General features: G+C 41.5%; 1 protein-coding gene across 1 annotated transcript in view; it reads right to left on the bottom strand.

The window, feature by feature from the left end:
* The window catches only part of malrd1 (MAM and LDL receptor class A domain containing 1), a 449626-nt gene that overhangs the window by 48812 nt on the left and 378434 nt on the right, over nucleotides 1-22380 (bottom strand). Inside the window, 3 exon segments of the mRNA XM_068053300.1 lie at nucleotides 7172-7238; nucleotides 7370-7495; nucleotides 13540-13818. Coding sequence (XP_067909401.1) covers nucleotides 7172-7238; nucleotides 7370-7495; nucleotides 13540-13818 — 472 coding nt within the window.

Genomic DNA, 22380 nt, shown 5'->3' with positions numbered 1-22380 from the left:
GCACCCGGAGGAAACCCACGCAGACACAGGGAGAACTTGCAAACTCCGCACAGGCAGTACCATTTTCTGTATTTATTTCAGATTTCCAGCCTCCGTAGTATTTTGCTTTTTAAAAATAAGAAGTCCTGGCATGCTCTGTGCATGGACAATATTGCTATCAATCATAAAAATAAATGCTGGTATTCTCTCTACCACCATCAAAAATGTAACACGTACAATAACAATTTGCATTTACATGGCAACTTTAACATTATACAATATCCCAAGGCGCTTCACAGGAGCACTATCAAAATTTGATACCAAGCCACATAAGGGGATTTCAGGACTGGTGACAAAAGTTTGGTGAAAGAGGTAGGTTTTAAAGGAATAGCAAAAGGAGGAGCCAGAGGTAGAAAGGTGGAGAGGGTTAGCAGCGTGAGCTGCCGTGGAAGTTGTCAGCAGAAGCTCCATCACAGTGGACACCACTGTTGTGTTGATGGAGCTGACTTGGTCCATATGTTGGACAGAATGGTCTTCATGCTCTGAAGTCTTTCCACAAGTTGGAGCTGGACTCCTACCATGCTCTGAACCACTGTGTGCAAGCTTGCAGGCAGCTGCCCAGTGCATCCAGAATTTCCTGATGTATGCCGATCAGTCTTCTTCACTAGCTGGGGCCTTCGAAGTCTGCTTATGGGTCCTGTGCAGCAGAGCTGGTATGCAATCTCCTTCTGCAAGCTGGCATCTCTGGCATCCTATCTGCCTAGGCTTTAAAGAATGCGTGATGCCAGTCTCTGAGCTGCTGCTTGCTAGGGTCAGATTGTATGACACTGCATCTTCAGGTATGTTGCCTTCCTCTTCCTGAAGTATCTCCATATTATCAGCACTGGAAATGATAGAGAAAGATAAGGATGAGTTTAAGGAAGAACAGAGAGAGGTTAGTGGCTAGTGAAAGCATTTGCAGTTTGTCATGCAGAGTATGGAGAGTGAGACAGAAGGAAGAAGGGAAAAGAGGACAAAATGTGAGAAGAAACTCTGCTTGACATCTTTTCCAGCTTTGCCACTTGCCATGGCCATGATTCAGCCACTGCCCATGATCCTGAGTATGCTTTCTTCCATAGAGGAGAAGGTGTGCAGGTGGGCTAGGCCTCCTCTGGTGAAAGCCTCTTGGTGCAGGTTATGCACAACTTTCTCCATCAAGAAAGAAGTGAATGTGATAGTGAAAGTCTTGTGAGGCATTTAGAGAATGCGCCTGTCATTCTCTAATAGTTGGCTTGCAGCATATAAGATGTGTAAGTTGTGGGGAATTGAATGTTGTAATAGTGGTGAGTGTTTGTGTAGGAGAAGGCAATGGAGTGAATTGTGGTGCAATGATTGGAGGAAAGCTAAAGAAGTTGGATAAGGAAAGTGTTGCGTTGTTGGGTTTGTATTAGTAGCATTGTAGGGCATTGTAGAGAAAGTCTTAGACTCCGGTAAAGGTTAACAAACAACTCTATTATTTACAGTTACTATATACACTCTCCACAAGCCATCTAAGCCAGCAGCCTTCGTGCTGTTATACCTCCTTCTCAAGCCTATCTCCCACTGTCTTCAGTATTATCACTTTCCATCCTTATACTACATCTTCCTTCAAGTCTTTATCCAAAATTTTTCCAAACATATATACATTTATGACTTCTCTACTACTCTCTCTCCCTACAGGTCTCTGACTTTACAGATTCAGTCTCATCGGAGGTTTGACAACTCTCCCCAATCTGGGTGTAATCTGTCTGGGATGATCAGTAGTCTGTAGGAAGGCTGAGTTGCTGACTTGGTTTTTCATTTCAACAGGTTGTAGTACTTGGTTTGGTTTGGGTTTGTTCATCTTCATCCGGATCTTGTAGATGGATTACTGGCTGTTGCATTTGTGGAATAGGAATGAAATTCCTCCGATTCCTTCGTACGTTCGCTTCATTCGTTCATATAACATGTGATCGCTGATAGTCCTCATGTTTATGGATCACTGTACCTTTTCATTCCAGGTCACATATTCAAACTTTTTGATCATTGTGTTACAGCCATGTGGTGTGATGTGGGTAGTTCCAATTGTCAACTCCCCTGACTGTAGCAAGTGTAATTGTATTAAGAGTTTTAGCCCCTTGGTGTTTTATTTTTCAAATAAACAGACAGCGACAGGTTTTCTTGTAGGTTTTAAAAAAGAGGGTCAATTGTTTATTGATCAATATGCCTTATCCCGAAATTATCGCAACCTCTTTCACTCACACATTCGCTCGCACACATACACAAGAAACAGATAGAGGAGGGAAAGAGGTAGGTGGGTTTTTTGTGGAGGAGAGGTTATGATAGACCTGTTGAATTCTCTTGAGACTCGAGCTCTAAATCGTTGCAGGCTTGAGATGATTGCAGATTTCTCTCTTTTTGAAAGGTCTGTTGAAGATGGTGGGTCACTTCTAGCTCTCTCTGCTGTTTATTGTAGATGTCGGATTCTTTCAGCAGGGTATGTGCTTTCTGGCTTGCTGGAATGCCAACTGTTACAAGTAGCTTCACCTTCTGGGTCAGTCTCTCTCTCTCTCTCTGGCTGTCTTTCTTTTAAGGTAAAACTGTGTCACTTCTCACCTCCTGTTAGGAGACACTCTGGTTTCTTTCCCATGGCGATCACACAATGGCTCAGGACGTGGCTACTCCACACCTCCTTTGTTTTAGAAGAAGACATTCAATTCTGGAATGTTTTTAGAATAGGTGTGAGATGGGTTTCATGAACAACTTTTGGCTTTGAAGATTTGTCCTTTGTCTTTGTCAGACTTTGAATTTACAAAAGGCTAATCCCCTGTATTTTTGGTGACCATTTTGGACCATTGTTCACTTTTTAAAATAAAGATCCATTTTTTAAAGACAAAGTTTGTTTTTTCATAACTCTTAGTCTGCGAATGCTGTATCATCGTGCTTCCAATGTGTGTGACAATTGTTTAATTTGGGTAAACTTCTCATTTGAAATCTCCTATTGTAATTCCAGGTTTGTTTCCTTCTGTAAGGGTTTTCTCTTTCTCGAACTTTCTCTTCGTCTTGAGTCTTCAATCCTGGCATTAATTGTTGAGGCAATACTGAAAGATGTGTTCTTAACTTCCTTTCCATTAGTAATTCTGCTGTTGATAATAAGGAATTTTTCACCTTGGTTTGCTTGACTTCAGCTACCTTTTCTATCAACTGCAGTTCCAAGCATGCATTCCTGCTCAGTAAAGAAAATTCTTGATTGTGTAAGACGTATAAGGTTGTCTTCCTTATCGCTGAAGAGTTGCTTGGAGTTTGCCTTTTACTCGCAGGTGTGTCCCGCCTGGACCATGCAACTGTACATCTGTCAGTTGCAGGTAATTTCTCTTTGCCCATGGCTCTTGGTCAGACAATAACATGATGCTAGCCCTTGTGTCAAGCTTAAAATTCGTGAGGTGTCCATTCACGTAGATGTCTACTATCTAGAAATCTTGGACTGGGTTACTGATTTCTCCCAAGAACTCTCCTGGTTCTTTCTCTTGTAGGTATTGCTGTACTTGATTCACTGCTGTTTGCATGAAGGTCTTCTGCTTTGTACCTTTTTGTGCAGAAATTCTGCTGTGGCACATCTTCCCAAAGTGTCCAGTTTTTCCACACATAGGACACTCAGCTTTACTTGCTGGGCACTGCTCTCAACTGTGGGTCTTTGCGGCTCCACAACTTTGGCAAGGTTTTCCTATTTCATTCACCTTCTTACCTGTATGTTTTTTCTGTCCCTCAAAATGTTTCCCTGCCTTTGGCTTAAACAATTGGATGGGGATTGGATGCCTTCTCTTCCACAGCTTGTCTTAAGCTTGTAAGATGTCCCTATTTGGGTTGCAAACTTCAACCTGTCTTACATTTTGAATGAATCTTTCCAGTGTAATGTCTTCCTTGGATTGCAACAGGTCTGACAAGGATTCATCCACTATGCCAATGACTATCCTGTCTCTGATTAGTTCTGCCTTTAATTCGCCATATTCGCAACCTTCTGCAAATCTATAATGGTCATTAATATAGGAGTCTACAGATTCACCAATTATCTGCACCCCTTATTAAATTTGGATCTTTCCAAGATTGTATTGATACAGAGATTAAAATATTTATCAAAGACTTGGAGTAGTTCTTCAAATTTATTGGTAGCCTAGTTGATCCCTTGTCGGACAATTACGTTGTCCACAATTGCACCTACTGAATATAGGAGGTTGTTCACTTGCTCCACTTCTGATTTTGCATGGAGTTGTGAAGCAATTCTAAACCTTAGGAACCTTTTCTCCATGAGAGCCAATTTTGAATTTGATTGGGTCCCTCTTGATTCTGGAAACTCTCCGGCATTCCCAATTTTGGATCCATATTGCTTTCTTAATAGACCTTATGGGTGTTCCCCTCTAAGACATTCTGCTTGTTAGTTGTTTTTCAGGCTTGGTTGCTTTAATGGAGGTCCCCAGCTGTTTGAGAGTTCTCTGCTGCTTGAATAGGCTTTTCTAGGGTTTCATTTTTTCTTTAATAAATTCACTTTGTTTTTTTTAAGCCTTGGCTGCCTTAATGGAGATGTCCCATCTGTTTTCGAGAGTTCCCTGCTGTTATAATAGGCTTTTCTAAGGTTTTCCCCTTTCTTTGAGAAATGCAGTTTTTTTCAGGCTTGCTTGCCTTAATGGAGGTGTCCCTACTTCTCAGGAGTTCCTGTGCTTTTTGGGGGTTTCCCGTTCTTTTCCCTCTTGTTCAACCCGAGTGAAGGATTGGGTTTTCACCACTTTTTTTTCCACTTTCTGAGCACAATGCCTTTAGAATTGTACCATAAGCTTTTCGAAGGCTTTTAACGCGATCCCCGGTATTGTGACTCACCCAATCACTGGATTCTACTTGCAGGCCACCACACTTCTATTCTGTCGTGCAGCCTGTATTTCTGTGTCTGATTCGCCACAGCTGTGGAGCTCTCCACAGCCTTTTCTCCAGGTAAGTAGGTTTATTACTGTACCGGGCCAGTATTTATTTTTAATCTTCTCTTGTTTCTTCCAAAGGTAAGGCAATCTTCAAATTCTCCTGGTCACTTTCCATGCTGTTTACTGTTGTTTAGCCATTGCCACCAAGTTATGTTGTTGGGTTTGTACTAGTAGCATTGTAGGGAATTCTACAGAAAGTCTTAGACTCCGGTAAAGGTTAACTAACTATTATTTACAGTTTCTATATATACTCTCCACAAGCCACCTAAACTAACATCCTTCCTGCTGCTATACCTTCTTCTCCTCAAGCCTATCTCATGTGAACATTACATCATCGCTCATAGAGTGGGAGGGGTCTCTCTCACGGTTTTCGGTATTAACCTTTTACATCCTTATGCTACAGAGAGTACTGTGAGTAGTGAGGCTCAAGATGGTGGAGGTGTGAGCAGAGAGTTAGAACTGTATTTTTACCTTGCCACCTCTAGTGAGGTCATGGAACTTCTTACTGCAATGCAGGCATGCCCTGGCAGCTAAGTTCTAGGCATTGCCCTCTTCTGCAAACTCTTCCTACTGTTAGTGGGGGGGCCATCTGCCCCTGGAAGGAACATGATCTCTCTCCTCCTGTCCACTACTACGACCAGGGTCTTCAACATGGCATTTCAAAACAAGGATGCCCTTGTCTGGACCTCTTCCTGCCATCTTCTTAATTCTGGGATGCTTTCTTGCTATCCATAGCCAGAGTGCAGCTCTCCTTTAAGAGGTTTTAGTTTCCTCAGCTTTGCCCCACCACCCACCGTCACCAAATAGAGATGCAGCCAACAAAACAGCATGATTATCAGCTGGATTCTTTCTGAAACATCTGACTCATTTCAAAGAGGTTCCAGCACAAATTTAACATACTTACTGGGAGCATGTGAACAGCTGCAGGCAAGTGTGGCCGATTCTCCAGATTATTAGTCCAGGCCTCTGAATTACTAGTCCTGTAATATAACCACTCCATTACTGTGCCAATATCCATTTTGGTGTTACGGTGAAGCTTTCTATGTGAAATATGCAGACATCAGGGGCCAGATTTTGAAAGGGCCATGCAGATGTGATTTAAAAATCGTGGTCCCGAAGGTCGTCTCTGGAATCCGACACAGTCCACAATTTCTACTGTGAGGATAGCGGTGAGGAAATGGGGAAGCTTCATGCTTCCAGTTATGGGGTCTTTAAGCTCCTTTAGGAGTTCATTAAGGGGGCGGGGGGGGGGGGGGGTTCCGCACCGGAGTCTTCAAAGAAGAATCTGGCGAGCCTGACCAGTCTGGTGCACAATAGTGCACCATTGTCGGGCTTGCAGTGGGCAGGGGGCTGACTTTGTTGTTTGAAGAAGATATTGTGCCGGGCCCAGTGCAGGACAGTTTTTTTTTATTATGAAACCACTGCCTCAGCTGTTCATTCTGCCTGCTCTCCTCGGCAAGGCAGCATCAGGCCATATCATGGCTTTTGCCTGCCTTTGCTGCTCACACTCAGCAGACAGCTCCAGCCTCCTGCAGATGCTAGGCACCACTAATTGGCGCAATTAAGACGTTAACATTTGAAGATTGCGTCACGTTGGCAACGCAGCTGAGGTGCAGGTTCAAGACCCCGAAAACATCTGGGCATCGGATTCCCGTTTTGAAAATCCAGCCCCAGGGTTCAACTTCAAGTATGAGAACTACTTTTTGAGGAGATAATTTCTCTCACACACACACACACTGGTTGCAGTATAACTGTAACCTACATGAAAAAACATTTAAAGTGAAATCTTAAAGAGTCCCCAAGTGAATGCCTTTAAAGTTTCCAACAATAATTAAGGCAGAATAACTCGCTTCCATGCTGACATAAAAAATTTCACCAACATTCAGATAATGATTAGCAGATCTTAAAGTATGCATGCCCAAAGCTTTCCTTTCCCCTGATCTGACAATGGTGCAGAGTTGTCAGTATAACTCAGGGTTGCCTGATTGCATAAGTGTTAAAATGCTGCTCCTTTCTCAAATGGCATCTGCAACATTATGGCAGTATAAGAATACAAACCACAAACATTTGGATTTGTTATGAGAAGAACAGATGGCTTCACAGCATTCTGCAATTTGTTCTACTCTGACAATCTGCATAAATGACAGAAAGAGATGAAGCATGAATTTTTAAATTTCTTACTGGACATTTATAAAGTGTTCTGTAACAATTATACAAAAACTTACTTGCACAGTGCAATTCTGTTATCAATGATGCATGTTCCTCCATTTTTACAATAGGCATTAGGACATACTGCAACAAGAGAGTAAAATTGCCGATATCATGAATAAACTAAACATTAAGGTATGTTTGAGATAATGTTAAATATTAGAAACAGAATGAAACGACTTGATAATTAAGTGGGTTGTGATTTGCTTTCCTACCTGAACAACTAGATTCATCTGGTTTGAAATCTCCACAGTCAATGTTACCATCACATCGTTGTGTTACTGGGATACACTGTCCACTGGACCCACAGAGCAAAGAACCATTGAAGCAGTGTATTGCAGCTGAAAAAGATAATTAGTCTTAATTGTACTGTAGCACAGTGGGACAATATTTTCTATGAATAACGTATGAAAGCATGGAATGCAAAAATTCCACTTGGTCTTTCAAGCCTATTCCTGCTACATATTCGGGCAGCAATTGGGAAGCTCTGCTGTGGACATTGTGCCTCGTTAGATGTGAGGACAGAATCTGAGTTGCAACATTGTAGCCCTGTCTTTGACCCAAACTCACATATGGAGAGGCTCTGCACTAGCCATAAAGTCTCAAATTTCTATTGTGGATTCTCTTTACCCAATGTCATAAGGCAACACCCATCATAAATACTCCCTGATGCTCAAATGTTGTGATGCAAAATACCGATTACTCAAATGCCATAATAAGTTTTTAAAAGAAATTTAAAGAAAGATGAGTTCTGAATAATGAACATGCACTTTAAAAATGCAGTGACTAATTTTATAATTCATAGTCATACTGTAACATTAAAAATTGACAGAGATAGTTGCCTGCCTGCTACACGTAAGAGGACGAGGGATATTATTCCAGTCCTCAAAATCCCATGAGCAATATGCCTGAAATTTTTGACACTAGTTCTGCAAAGAAAAGCAAAATGTCAAACAGTAATGATAGGTTGCAATGTTCTTTCTGGGAGACAGAAGGGAGAGAACACGTTTTCCACACACATCATCCTGCAGCAAACAGACTAAATGAAAAGCAAAAAACTCTGTCACAAAGAGTTTTGCCACAGAATAGGTCATGCTATTCATTTAATAATGCTGAGCATAATAAAGTTACTAATTGAAAGAAAAAATGTAGCCTTTTTAAATTCAATCATGCAAATGTGCATTATTGTTGCCACATTGATTATTCAATGTAACAGTTTTGTTTGTATATGAAGATGTGTAGACTTGGGATTGAGGCAGAGGTTAATCCTCTTACTAACCTCTATCTAATCCTATTTCATTGGAACAAACACATGCAAAGTTGTATTGTCTGGCAGCCTCAGTTTCTCATTTCAAATTCATTTTATGGCTCTTGTAGCTATAACCTTCAAATAACAGGTTTTCTTTGTAGCTGCAAAAATGTGCATAGGCAGCTGAAATGAGTTGGTAAATCACTCTGACTCTATATAATAGAGTGGAATTGGAGAACTCCATGAGGCTGTAAATCTGCCCATGCCCACATTGTTCCAAGCAAACTAATAAAACAGTGAACTCTTATCATACATTTTTATTACATTTTATTTTACTTGCATATTTTTATGCAGAATTGCTGTTGTCGACTTAAGAGTTAAAATAGATTGCTGGAAACTTGCATTAACATTCAGCTGGCTAGCATTCAGTGCAAGTTTTATTATGCACTGATGCATAATTACATTTTAATGTTGGTGCTTGGTCGTGGAATAATGTGAAACAGCATACAAATTAAATGAAAATATATCTTGCCTCACCCTTATGTTATATTATCTGTTGCACTTTTAGAAGCATATGTAGCTCCTGCCCTTTTAATCTCCGTTCTTTTTTTGAAGCAAAGACTCACTGCTGATGGGCCCTTGTTTCATAGGGTTGTGCTTAAATAATATTGGATCATTTCTTTATTCTTCCTCCCTCCTGTGGTTAGCTGCAGGTGAAAAGATTGTATAAGAGTATTTCAATTACCTCAGCCTCGAATCCAACTGCATCTTGAATGCCCGTGACACATTTGATTCCATTATATTACCTTGTAAATTATTCCAAATATTTAGTCCTCCTTGAATAAAGCATTTCCATCTTTTGCAATTTGGTTGTGGTTGTTGGAGGTCAATCATCTCAGCCACAGGATAACACTGCAGGAATTCCTCAGGGTAGTGTCCTAGGCCCAACCATCTTCAGCTGCTTAATCAATGACTTCCCTCCATCATAAGGTCAGAAGTGGGATGTTCGCTGATAATTGCAGTGTTCAGTACCATTCACGACTCCTCAAATACAGAAGTAGTCCATATCTATGTGCAGCAAGACCTGGACAATATTCAGGCTTTGGCGGACAAGAGGCAAGTAGCATTCGTGCCACACAAGTGCCAGGCAATGACCATCTCCAACAAGAGAGAATTTAACCATGTCCCCTTGACATTCAACATCATTACAGTTGCTGAATCCCCCACCATCAACATCCTGGGGTTACCATTGACCAGAAACTGAACTGGAGTAGCCGTATAAATACTATGGCTACAGGAGGAGATCGGAGGCTTGGAATCCTGCGGCGAGTAACTCACCTCCTGACTTTCCAAAGCCTGTCCACCACCTACAAGGCACAAGTCAGGAGTGTGATGGAATATTCTCCACTTGCCTGGACGAGTGCAGCTCCAACAACACTCAAGAAGCTCGACACCATCCAGGAGAAATTAGCTCGCTTGATCGGCACCCCAACCACCACCTCAAACATTGACTTTCTCCACCACCAGCGCACAGTAGCAGCAGTGTGTACCATATTCAAGATGCACTGCAGTAACTCATCAAGGCTCCTTCAACAGCACCATCCAAATCAGTGATCTGTACCACCTAGAAAGACGATGGCAGCAAACACATGGGAAGTTCCCCTCCAAGCCAAAAAACATCCTGACTTGGAACTATATCGTGTTCCTTCACTGTCACTGAGTGAAAAACCTGGAACGCACTCCTTAACAGCACTGTTGGTGTGCTTACACCACATGGACTGCAGCCGTTCAAGAAAGCAGTTCATCACCACCTTCTCAAGGGCAATTAGGGATGGGCAACAGATGCTGGTCTAGCCAGCGATGTTCACATCCCATGAAAGAATTTTTTTTAAATGCTTATTTCAATATGTGCTGTCTTAGTCTACTGCTTGAACTGACCTTAAAGTAATGTACAAGACTCACTCAAACATTCTCATTTCCACACTGCCTTGGCAACAAGTCCATATTCCTCTACTCCATGGTACTGGTACTGGTTTTGACTGAAAGTTCTGATGAAAGGTCACTGACCTGAAACGCTAACTCTGCTTCTCTCTTCACAGATGCATTGAGACCTGCTGCGTATTTCCAACATTTCTTGTTTTTATTTCTGGTTTTGATTGAGTGTGTTAATTCTCACTGGATGACCTTTAATTACTACTTTATAACGGTCTTGAGTGTTGCTCTCTTCTAGGTTTCATGTCAAAGCTCCATATTTGTTAGGATCACACCTGTATCCTGTAGAATCATGTTAGTGATTTCTTAGTCCTTCTGTATTCCTTGAGCCTGTCAATAATTCTGGCTGCCGCTTCTCATGCTTTGCTTTATTTTTAGCTATCATAAAATTCCAAAATGATCCAGTTTGCTAATGACTTTCAACTTGGGGAGTACTCATTCCACCAAAAATTAAGATGCCTTCCTGATCACTTTACTGTCCTCCTTGGAGACATGGTTGAAATCCTTAAGACGCTTAGTAGGTTTTCCTTTTTCACTGTCACCTCACCCATCCTACTCTTTCTTTAATATATATCCAAGAAAATCATTTTCTTTAATAGCCATAACAATTGACTTTTCAATTTTCTTTTCTTGTTTCTTATTATCTGTTCAAGATCATTTAACTTTACTTTTAGAATCTTCTTTCCCTCATTTTCTCAAATCATTTAACCCTTTGTGTTCTCCTTTATGCTTTCATTAACTATCCTGCCTAAGATTTGATATCTTACAACTTATTCATTTATTTGCACTCTGTCTCTTGATGATACGAGTCAGAAGCTTGGCATCAGTTTATAGATGAACAGTGATGATATTCAGCTTTACCTTTACATCTCTTCCATTGATTCAGGACTATTGCCAACTTATCTGACATTAAGCCCTAGATAAGTCAAAAACTTCTTTCAGGTAAACATTGGCAAAACCACATGCCTTAATCTCTACTCATCAACCTTCTCAACTGCCACCTCAGACTAAGCTGAAGGTGGATCTCTTGCCGTACTGCTCCACATCAAACTCAATTTGTCTTCTACATCTTTATCCATCACCATTATCAAGGTTGCTTTTTTTCTTTTCGGAAAGAGTACTTGCCTCTGCTCTTCTTTCTCCCCTATGCCTGTTGAAAATCTAATCCATTCCATTATTTCTGGAAAACTCTCTGCCAGCCTCCTCACTTCTGCTCTCAATAAACCACACCTCATTCAGAATGCTCCAGCTTGGCGTTTCACCCACACTTTCATTGCCTGCATCCTTGACAGGCTTTCATAGCTTCATTTGTCTAATTCACCTTCAAATCCCTCCATAGTTTGTCAGCCTCCTAATTACTTTAATGAGACCTCCAAAAAATGTTTGTTTGGAGCTGGGCATTAAGACAGGACGAGGCAAGTAAAATTCAATTGAAATTATATGATCTCAATAGTTTGTGTTGTATGGAACAGCAGTAACAAGCAAACTCAACGACTGTTTGCTTGGAATATTTCTGTTTCTGTTTTCTGAAGAACCATTTTTGGATATTTGTTATCGCTTGATTGCTATCATATATTGTGAGGTAATGTGGCTCATTATTTGCAGAAGTGCCATTATGAGCTAATCTTTCAGAGTTTATCTGTGTTTTGATGATGTCTTTCATTCTCTTTATAAAATGCAATTTTGTGTATTTATATTAGGAGGGTTACAACCTGCTTGGCTAGAAAAAATTGTATGAATGATACCATCTGGAAACAGTAGAGTGTAATGAATCTATAATTGGATAGATCTTTCACTAAGATAGCAAAATGCAGAGGAGGGAAAGATTGGTAGCAAGTCAGCAACCAGGCTGCTATTTAGATTCAACAGAGAAAGAATTCAAGTAAAGTTACCTGTCCAATAATGAATTACATTTGACACAGAGATACACTATTAAGTATTTAAATTTGTTCCTTGCAGATTTTGTTAGAGTGGTATTGTCAAAAATTCAGAAAGAAAGGTGAATAGCATAAATATTCAATTGAACTGTATTTTTAAAGGCTCATTAAGCAAAAGATATATAAATGTTTATGAGGACCAGGACTGCATCAATAAAGCGCAGAGTATACGTGTGCCATATTCTTTAAGAGTTAGTTACAGATCTTTGCAATAGTTCAGTGGGCATTGGGTGAGTGTATCAGCTGGTATGATACTACGCCATACAAAAGTGTTTTAGAAGCTTTCTTTTGGCACCCCACTGCCCACCCAGAGACAAGCAGGTATACAACCGTTGGGGTACTATAAATATTATAACTCACCAGTATTTTCAGAACTCAGGTCATTATCACGTCTCTTGTGTGTCACCAGCACCCAATTCATGCTTAGAAATGGAAATGGAAATGGAAACACAGCCAGTGCCCTACATCTGAGAGGTCTACAGTAGTGGAATGACTCTTGCTGTTAACACCCTCAATCTGCCATCCAAAGTAGCATCAGAAGGCCTCCAGCCCCAAAGACCCAATGGTTCTGTCAAATTGGGTGCCCAACTTGCCTTCCTAGATGCCATTAGACCCCTCCCCTAATTTGCAAGTAATTTCTATACCTGTGTTTATTGCAGATGCAAGCAATCCACCATCTCTCCACCAACCCCCACGACCCTTAGCCCCAATCCCCGACGGAAATCCCCGGGAAATGTAAAGAGAGCAGAGACAGAGCATCATGGATCTCAGTTCCTTTCTCCACTCCTTTGCCCTGGGAACTGCATATTCTTCATGCAAAAAGGAAAGAGATATTAGTGTTATAAGATCTAAGAACAAATGTTTCCTCCTTTCCCAGTCTCCCCTCTCCCCTCCTAATTGCATTCACTTCCCCTTTAATGGCCTGGGATTCATAATGGCATGAAATTCAAAAGGCAGCAAGCTTCCTGCAAAGACCAGCAGCTGTCCGCAACTTGCCAGTCTCATTTAAATGAGGTCCAATATTGTGTGCACCTTGGGCCTACCCATTCAGGCACAGGGATCATTCCTTACACCCGGTAAGTTTCTAGGCCACAATGTCTGCAGTGCCAGTTTGCTTTTGAAAGAACTGAAAGAAAGCTCTAACTTAGTAGCAACATCTGCATGGTGTCTTAAAAATACATCTTAATGACAAATAAATGAGACTTACAGCAGCCAAATTCATCTTCTTCAGAAGAACAGTCTGAGACTCCATCACACTTGAGCAATGATGGAATACATTCTCCATTAGAACATTGGAATTCTTTATCTTCACATTGATGCTGGGGAGCTGGGGTGCCTGAAATTATAGTCGGGCAGTTTAATTCATCACTCCCATCTGCACAGTCTTCTTCACCGTCACATTTCCATGATTGTGGGATGCATTCCCGCACATGCAGGCACTGAAATGTATCTGGGGAACAGGTCACTGGTAGAGGTGGAAGTGGTCCTACGAGAGGAAGGAAAACTGTTCTGATGAAAGGTCATCGACTGAAATGTTAACTCTGTTCCTCTACAGTTGCTGCCTGACCTACTGAGTATTTCCAGCTTTTTCTGTTTTCATTTCAGATTTCCAGCATCCACAGCTTTTGTGTTTGTAAAGCTGTCCTGGATTTAAATATTTTCTTTAAATTGTGTTCCCCAGCAACTACTAAAAAAAACATTCACCAGATAGTTGGGGAAGATAGAGATTAACATGCTCAATAATAACCCAAGGGGTAATTTTGAATTTGGGTGAAGTATAAAACAGCTATTATCGATACAGCCACTGTTATACATCTCTCCCGATTTTTATTTCCGCTGACTTTAATCGAGAGAGATGTAGAACAGGCAATCCGGTCGATGGCGCCACTATTATCACCAAAAATCAAAATAACCTCACTTTCTGGATATTGAGGGAGTGATATCCCTCCACAAAAGAGGGGCCATAGACACAAGTTTAAAGGTTAAGAGATTTGCAACAGAGGTCAGGGAAACCTTTTTTTCCCACACAGAGGGGTTGATTGTGATCTCCTGGCACTAAGGGAGCAGTAACAAATCCAAAATGGGCTTGGTAGCCTTACTGCTCCGTTAACTCAACAATAAGGCTGCCGCTATTTTGAAAAGGGACTATCACTGAGTGCCGGAAGTGCCAGCCAGTTTTAGGGGATAAGCCTCTTTTAATAAGCAAATTAGGACTTCAGGACTCCAATTGCCATTTGAGGTTACAAACAGTCAGAGTACGCACTATGTGTAAGTTGTAACTACAATGAATTTCTCATAAGACAGATAGTGCCAATGTTACATCTGAGGGTAGATTTTCCAATTAACTGTGTGGGAATTGCAAAATTGAGTGAGGAGGTCTTTGACAGATTTTTTGTCTAATTCCTTCTCCCTGTGATTTCTGACCAGGTGTATCTTGTATGCTGGAGTATTTATTTACATTTCATGTCATGGCTTCATTAAGACTGCAGAACACATGAAAAAAATATTTAACTGAATACTTAATGAAATATCCTAGCTTTTATGCTGGCATTGTGCTATTTGCCTTGAAACCCATTTTGATTGAGCACAGGGGAGCATCCATGACTGATGAAATTCTTAGTGGATCTGGCCTTGTATTTTTCTGTGGTTGCAATGTTTACAGTGCCTTGTTAGTGCCCTGCTGTTTACATTAGAGATTGTCCTGGGTTCAGTGAAGACAATGCTGAACAGCAGGAAATAAAATGACAAAAAGTAAAGAAAAAATGATTGGAACTGCAGCCACCTAATACGCGAAAGCTGCTTTTAGCTAATCCATGCAGACCCTATGTGCTTATAGACTAATTAGTAGCAACAGCTCACAAGGTCCATGCATACATTAACTAATTGCGCATTATTTCACTTTGACTATAGAAGCATCATTCTCAATCGATCCCTAACAACTTAGGTTTCCAGATGTAAGCTTTGTTTCTATGATAAGACCATCCTGGTGCAAACGACCATTTATAGGGAATTTTGGTTGGGCCCCTAATTACCCCACCAGTGCTCACAAATAATTGTCCCATGTGAGTTGTGCCCAATGGCAGAATCACCGTTTGTAGTGGTGACCTAACCAGTTAGTGGCCCATTTCTAGGACCTGGTAATCTGAGGAATTTGGAAGACAGGGAAAGAAGTTTGGTGTGTTCCATTGTTAACAACTTACAAATGCTGAAGACCCATTTATAAATGCATTATCCTTCAATAGTTTTAACTTTTCTTTTATCTCTTTTTAGGTATCCATTGGTATATATAATGTAGCGAGGTAGGAGTAATAAGAGGAAGTATGGATCCAGAATACAGGAAGCATAGGAGGCATATGACTTCAAACTAATTCTATCCAAGGTAAGAGGTGTACCACAATAAGGTCCAGCTATTATGTATAGTATGAAGATGCCGAGACTCACCACTGAAGTTGTGATTCCTGTGACAGGAAGACATTCAGGGAACAGTCAACTATCTACAATTTCATAGATGGTCCCCTTCACCAACCCCACAACTCCCCCACCTCACTGTCAATCCCACAGCATCCTGTTAGCTGCAGGGGCCTTTCAGATACTCATGGGACTAACACTTCATTTTCTACATAGTGTTAGGCCAGGTGAGGAGGGGTTCACAGCCTCCCCTCTTTCCCTTCTTCTTATCTGACTGCAATAGGGTTTGTTCCTTTTTTCAAAGAGTGGATGTGCTTACTACCTTAGTGTGTGTTTTACCTTTTACCGTTAAATGTGACCATGAAAGAACCAATCGGACAGGTTTTCTTGAGTTATACAAGAAAGAGGTGAGTTTATTATACTTAACAATCTAACCCCGATCTAAGTGTCATGCTAGGCCCCTACCAGTCAAGAATGAGGCACATTAATTTTGTCATGAACATTGATTTTAAACTGTTGCTGGAGCGAGAAAATGACTTGTTAAACAGATCAGCCATGGCTGGAAAAAGACATTTGCATATTAACAGACAGTGCTTGGAAGGACAAGGGACCATTTCCTGACACATTCAACCCACAATGGACCTTGATCTCCAGGTATTGTGTGTAAGAGGAGCATTCCAGAGACTACTAAGGTCTGGTTAGACCAACTGGTAACATGATTAATTGGTTGTTTCAGGGCCTTTTGAACTAGCCCCAGAGAAAAGACTGTTTGTCCCTGAACTGAGAAGATCTCTCCCCTGTCTGCTCCCATCTCTGTCTTACAAGCCTCTGAATCCACTGAAGACACATGAACCCCAAGAGAAAAGTATCCTACAGCAAATAAGAATACTGGGCCCCAACGAAAAGAGAGATCTACCTACAATCAAGGACTCTTCAGTGAGCTTGAAGAACCATAACAAAAACTCTTCCGATATTAACTCAAACCTTTCCACGTTATTTTTCTTCTGCTCTTTTCTGTCTCTATTTGAATGTGTGTATTGCATATGCATGCTAGAGTGGGCGCGTCGTGTATCCATAGGCGTCAACCGAATTAGAGTTAAAGTTCAAGTTTAATAAATTTCAACTTTTCTTCTTTAAGCCTAAGAAAACCAGTTTGTGCTGGTTTCTGTGCCTCATAATTGGAAAGTGGTGAACAAGGATTCACTATGGGGGAGCTAAAAACATGGTGTGTTTAAAATTAAACCCTGTTATGGTAAGACCAGGTGAAGGCTGAGAGGAACCCCTAAACAACTCTCTCACCTGGTTGTAACATATGTAAAAATATTTTTAAAAATACGCTACACATTTATGCATACATTCACATGAGAATCACACACAGAAGTTAGCTGCAGGAATTTTTCCATTAAAAGTTTAATGTAAGTTTCAACCAATGAATTAATATTCCTTATTTGGGATATTGTTATTCTTGGCAATAGTGAAAGAATGACAGACTGCAAGAGATATGAAGATGAATTAATTTGATGCAGTTTTGTGTACTTGCTGTGTATATGCTTAATGTGTTTTCTCCATGTGTTGTAAATGTCTATGTCTTAGTTGTGAATGCCCTATTGAGTGCTCCCGTAGCTATGGATTAGCACTGGTGGGTGGGTGTACAGCTCACTGGTGAGCTCACTGATAGGGACTCCACCTGAATCTGTGACTAGCATTTATAGACCAGCAACAGTACCAGGTGTCTCCTTTGTTATTGTTTTCAGAGATGTTGCTTGTTCAGGACAAAATGATTGCACAAAAGATTGCTGACACAAATGCCAACTGGGTTCTCTTGTGCTATTTCACACCGAGAGCCAATGAAGAAGTGGAGTGAGCAGAGTTAAGGATCTTTAAAAAGCACTATTAGGAAAGTGACGGTTCATTTTTTTCAGAAATGCAGCAGAAATTTTAAGGACAACAGTAATTACTGTATATGCATAAGCAATAGGTAGCTGAGTTAATAACGTCTAAAGCTGCTCACAGTGACCACAGCAAAATCTGAATTCCAACAATGCCTGATTGTGCAAGCTCCAGACTTACCAACATCAGCACATTCAGCAGCTTTTGCAAGCCTGAAAATAATTGTAATAAATAAGCCTTTTTAACAGGATTGATACAAAATCTCCCTTCACATTGCCATGCAGGCCCCCACCTGCCAAGAATGAGGCACATTAATTTTGCCACATGGACATTAAATTTCAAATTGTTGCTGGGAAGAGAAGGCCTATTACAAGGGGTTGCAGGCCTCAGGCTGGAAGGACATTTTTGCATATTAGCAGACAATGTTGGAACAAAGGAGCTATCCCCTGCTCCCAATACACAGAACAGACCTGGTCAAACCAGTCAGTCACATGACCACCCTGCTAGCCAACTTGGGGAATTATAATTGTAGAGACATTGTTTGAACTGGCAAAGAAAGCTCTGTTCTCCTAGATTGAAAAGATATCCTCTCCTCCTGTCTGCTCCCATCTCTTTCTCACGGAACAGAAAACCACTGAAGACACATGAACCCCAAGAGAGAAAAGTCTCCTACAGCGAACAAGGTTTAAGAATAATACTGGGCCCCAACGAAAAGCAAGATTAACCTACAAAAGGACTCTACAGTGAGCTTGAAGAATCATAACAAACTCTTCAGATATTGCCTCAAACCTTTCCACTTTATCTTTTCTTCTGCTCTTTTCTGTCCCTATCTGCATGTGCCTATCGCATATGTATGCTAGTGTGGGGTGCGGCGTGTATCCGTAGGCATTAACTGAATTAGAATTTTAAGTTTTAAGTTTAATAAAATTTCACTTTTCTTCTTTAAACCTAAGAAAGCCCGTTTGTGCTCATTTCTTTGCCTTATAATTGTAAAGCGGTGAACAAGGATTCACCAAGGGGCAGTTCAAAACATGGTGTGTTTAAAATTAAACCCTGTTACAGTAAGACTAGGTGAAGGCTGAGATGAACCCCTAGATATCTTTCTCACCCGATCATAACAACATACTCTCAATGACCTACAAGTAATGGTAGTCCCATGAGAGGCTGCAGTTGCAGACAATGTTATAGACTGTATGTGGTAATCACGTTCTTGAATAGGTTGTTTGACATGCTTAAAAAGGACCACTTGAGTAAGATACAGGAAGTCAGTCAGTGACTGTGGAACCATACCTCAACAAGAGGCACTGGCTTCTTGAGAAGAATTATTGAAGAAATCAAAGGGAGAAAAATATCTAGAATTTTTTTACACTTTTACATTACAGTTGCAGACCTGCAAACATTAGTATGGCAGTTAAATTATAATTACTCCTGACATTTTAATTCCCATTATTACTGTAATATGGAATTTGTTTCAATGATGCAGATTGTGACTGAAGTCTTTTTTAACTGGTCAGTGCAGGCAGACTGGAATCTTTGGATCTAGTGGCAGCCTAAAAGTTAATTTGAAAACTCATCCATTGAAGTAGAGTCTAATTGAAGGTTAGAATGGAGACAGAACCTGTGGCTGTCTCAAAAAAAAAGGTTAAAAGATGATAAGAGGGTAAGTGTCTCTTGGCAGCAAACTCTCTGTGCTACTGCTGACACTCATTAATGTACACAGAGAGTGGGTTTCATGGTACTGTCATGTTAGGCCCCCACGTGCCAAGAATGAGGCACATCGATTTTGTCAAGAACACTGATTTTTAACTGTTGTTGGAGCGAGGAAATGACATGTTAAACAGATCAGCCGTGGCTGGAAAAAAACATTTACATACTAACAGACATCGAAGGAGAGGAAGGGCACTCCAGGGCCTGCTAAGGAGGATACAATCCACAAGGGCCAGGACTGGTTCGACCAGCTGGTCACATGACTACCTGGCTGTTTCAGGGTTTTCTATTGAACTGGCCCCAGAGAGTTTGAACTCAGAGTGTCTGTTTGCTCCTGGACTGAGAAGATCTCTCTCCTGTCTGGTCCCATCTCTTTCTCACAAGCCTCTGCATCCACTGAAGACACATGAACTCCAAGAGAGAAAAGTCTACTTGCACATGTGCATCGTGTATGCATGCTAGTGTGGGGCATGTCATATATCCTTTGGCATTCACCGAATTAGAGTTTAAGTTTAAGTTTAATAAATTTCAACTTTTCTTCTTTAAACCTAAGAAAACCTGTTTGTGCTGGTTTATTTGCTTTATAATTGGAAAGCAGTGAACAAGGATTCACCAAGGGGGAGCTAAAAATACAGTGTGTTTAAAATTAAAACCGGTTACGGTAAAACTAGGTGAAGGCTGAGAGGGACCCCAAGACACCTTTCGCACCTGGTCAGAACAGAAATTTGGGTGCTAGCGTCCGGGAATGACCCACAGACAAACAAGAAAAATTGGAAGCGGAAAGCCAAATTATTCCCAATCAAAAAAGAGCAAGATTTCAATACAGGTTTTCTTATGGTTGGGTGTGCTTGAATACTAACATGTATGCAACTGAAGCTAGTAGCTCTCCAGGCCAGGGTGCAGTAACATGGGATAAGTTAAAAGCATTGTCTATGGAGGAGTTGAGGAAAATGGCAGAACAGTGTGGGATCACTGTACGTGGCAAAGCTAGGAAGTCTGAACTCCTAAGATTAGTGGCCAACCATTTTTCCCTTGAATCTGAAGAAGCAGAAACAGGTTAAGAAGTAGACTCCAACAGGGTATTGTTAGCAAAGATACAATTGGAACAGAGGAAACTTGAATTTGAGGAGAGGGAGAGAGAAAGAATATTCCGGAAGGAATGCGAAGAGAGAGAGTTGAAGTGGCTTGAGTTAACTAGGGGGCGACAGAGTAACTCCAGTGAAAGCATGGCGATATGGAGGAGCATAATTCAAGGTTGGGTACAAAATTGTTAAAACTGGCTCAACTAATTCCAAAATTCAATGAGGAGGATGTAGAAGAATTTTGCGAAGCTGGCAAGGCAGCTAAAATGGCCAGCTGAGACCTGGCCTCTTTTACTATAAAGCAAACTAACTGGAAAAGCCCGTGAGGTTTATTCCTTGTTGCCAGATCAGAGTTCATCAAATTATGAACTGACCAAAAATGCTATCCTCGGGGCATATGAATTAGTAACTAAAGCCTATCGCCAAAAGTTTAGGACCCTCAAGAAGAAAGCCAATCAAACTTAGCTAGAGCTTGAAAGAAGTAAGCAGCTTGCTTTTGACCGGTGGCTGAGGGTTCTTAAAGTACAGCTCAGCTATGAGAATCTCAGAGAAGTGATTCCATTAGAGGAATTTAAACACTCTCTCCCACTCTCCATAAAGACCCATGTAGAGGAGCAGTGGGTCTGGACAACCTGGCAAGCGGCCGTCCTGGCCGATGAGTTTGCTTTAATTTATAAGTAGGTTTCCCAGGGGAGAACCTTTCCCAGTCACCCCCAAAAATCCAAAAGGGACAAAGGGTGGGAAGGTGATAGGAACCCAAGCAGTCCTGGGACAGAAAGGAAAGCAGGAGACACAGAGGCCCTCCTCTAGCCAAAAAGGAAGGTGCTGTGAGAAAAAGCGAGACTCGGAGATCTGCGTGCTTCCATTTTAATAAAGCACAGCATTTAAGAGCTGACTGCTGGAAACTAAAGGGAAAACCTGTAGGGTTAATCAGGGTACACCCGCTCAGTGAAGACGGAAACATGATGTAAAGCACAGCAGAATAAGCTACGGCTTTAACTGCAGTAAGAGTGAGACCCAGGAAGTCTACCACTGCAAGTTCATGAAAATTTAATAGACATCCTGTGGGTTATCAGGGTTCTGTGTCCGAAGGGAAAGTAACCAATACCCCTCAAGTGGGGCAAGCAAGCCCATAGTGATTGTCAGGGACACAGGGGCCACTAGATCCCTTTTACTGGAAAAAGGCCTGACCTTTCCCCCAGAGAGTGCAGTGAACACCAAAATGGTGGCAAATGGTATTGGAGGGCAGTATATGCCTGTACCTGTACACCGGGTGCACCTAGAATGCAACCTAGTTTTGGAACCAGTGACTATAGGGATTGTCCCTGGTTTGCCTGTGGATGGAATGACCTGCTCCTAGATAATGATCTGGCGAGGGTGAAGGTGGTTGCCCCCCAGTAGTGAAAGAAAGACCGCAGGAGGTCAGAGAGACAGGGCAGTGGCGGAAGACAGACCCAGTTTCCCTGAATGGGTCGTGGATCAGGCCATGATCAAACCAGCTCCCTCAGAGGAGACCGCATTGGCATTGTAGGCAGATGACTATGAGGTCTGTCTGTCCAAGACTTTCTTTGGAAAGTTAGGAGACCCAGGGAATGAATTAAATGGATTTTCCCTAGGTGAGGCTCAGCGAGCTGACCCAGTATTGTAAGAGTTAGCACAGGCTGCCCAGTCTGAAAATGAAGCAGAGGGAGTCCATGATTGCTACTATTTAAAGAATGAGGTACTGATGAGGAAATGGAGTTCTCCTCACAGATCTGAGAGCAATGGGTGGGCAGTAGTTCACCAGTTAGTGGTGCCACAGAGGTACCGGAGAGAAATTGAGACTATAGTGGCTGTACATGCCGGTATACGAAAGACCAAAGACTGCATAAGACAACAGTTTGACTGGCCAAAACTCCACAAAGATGTGGTGGAGTACTGCAGGAGTTGCCACATGTGCCAGGTTGAGGGGAAACCGAACC

Source organism: Heterodontus francisci, chromosome 2, assembly GCF_036365525.1.
Source record: "Heterodontus francisci isolate sHetFra1 chromosome 2, sHetFra1.hap1, whole genome shotgun sequence".
Lineage (NCBI taxonomy): Eukaryota > Metazoa > Chordata > Chondrichthyes > Heterodontiformes > Heterodontidae > Heterodontus > Heterodontus francisci.
Note: the sequence above shows the minus strand (reverse complement) of the source record. Positions and strands in the feature narration are given on the sequence as shown.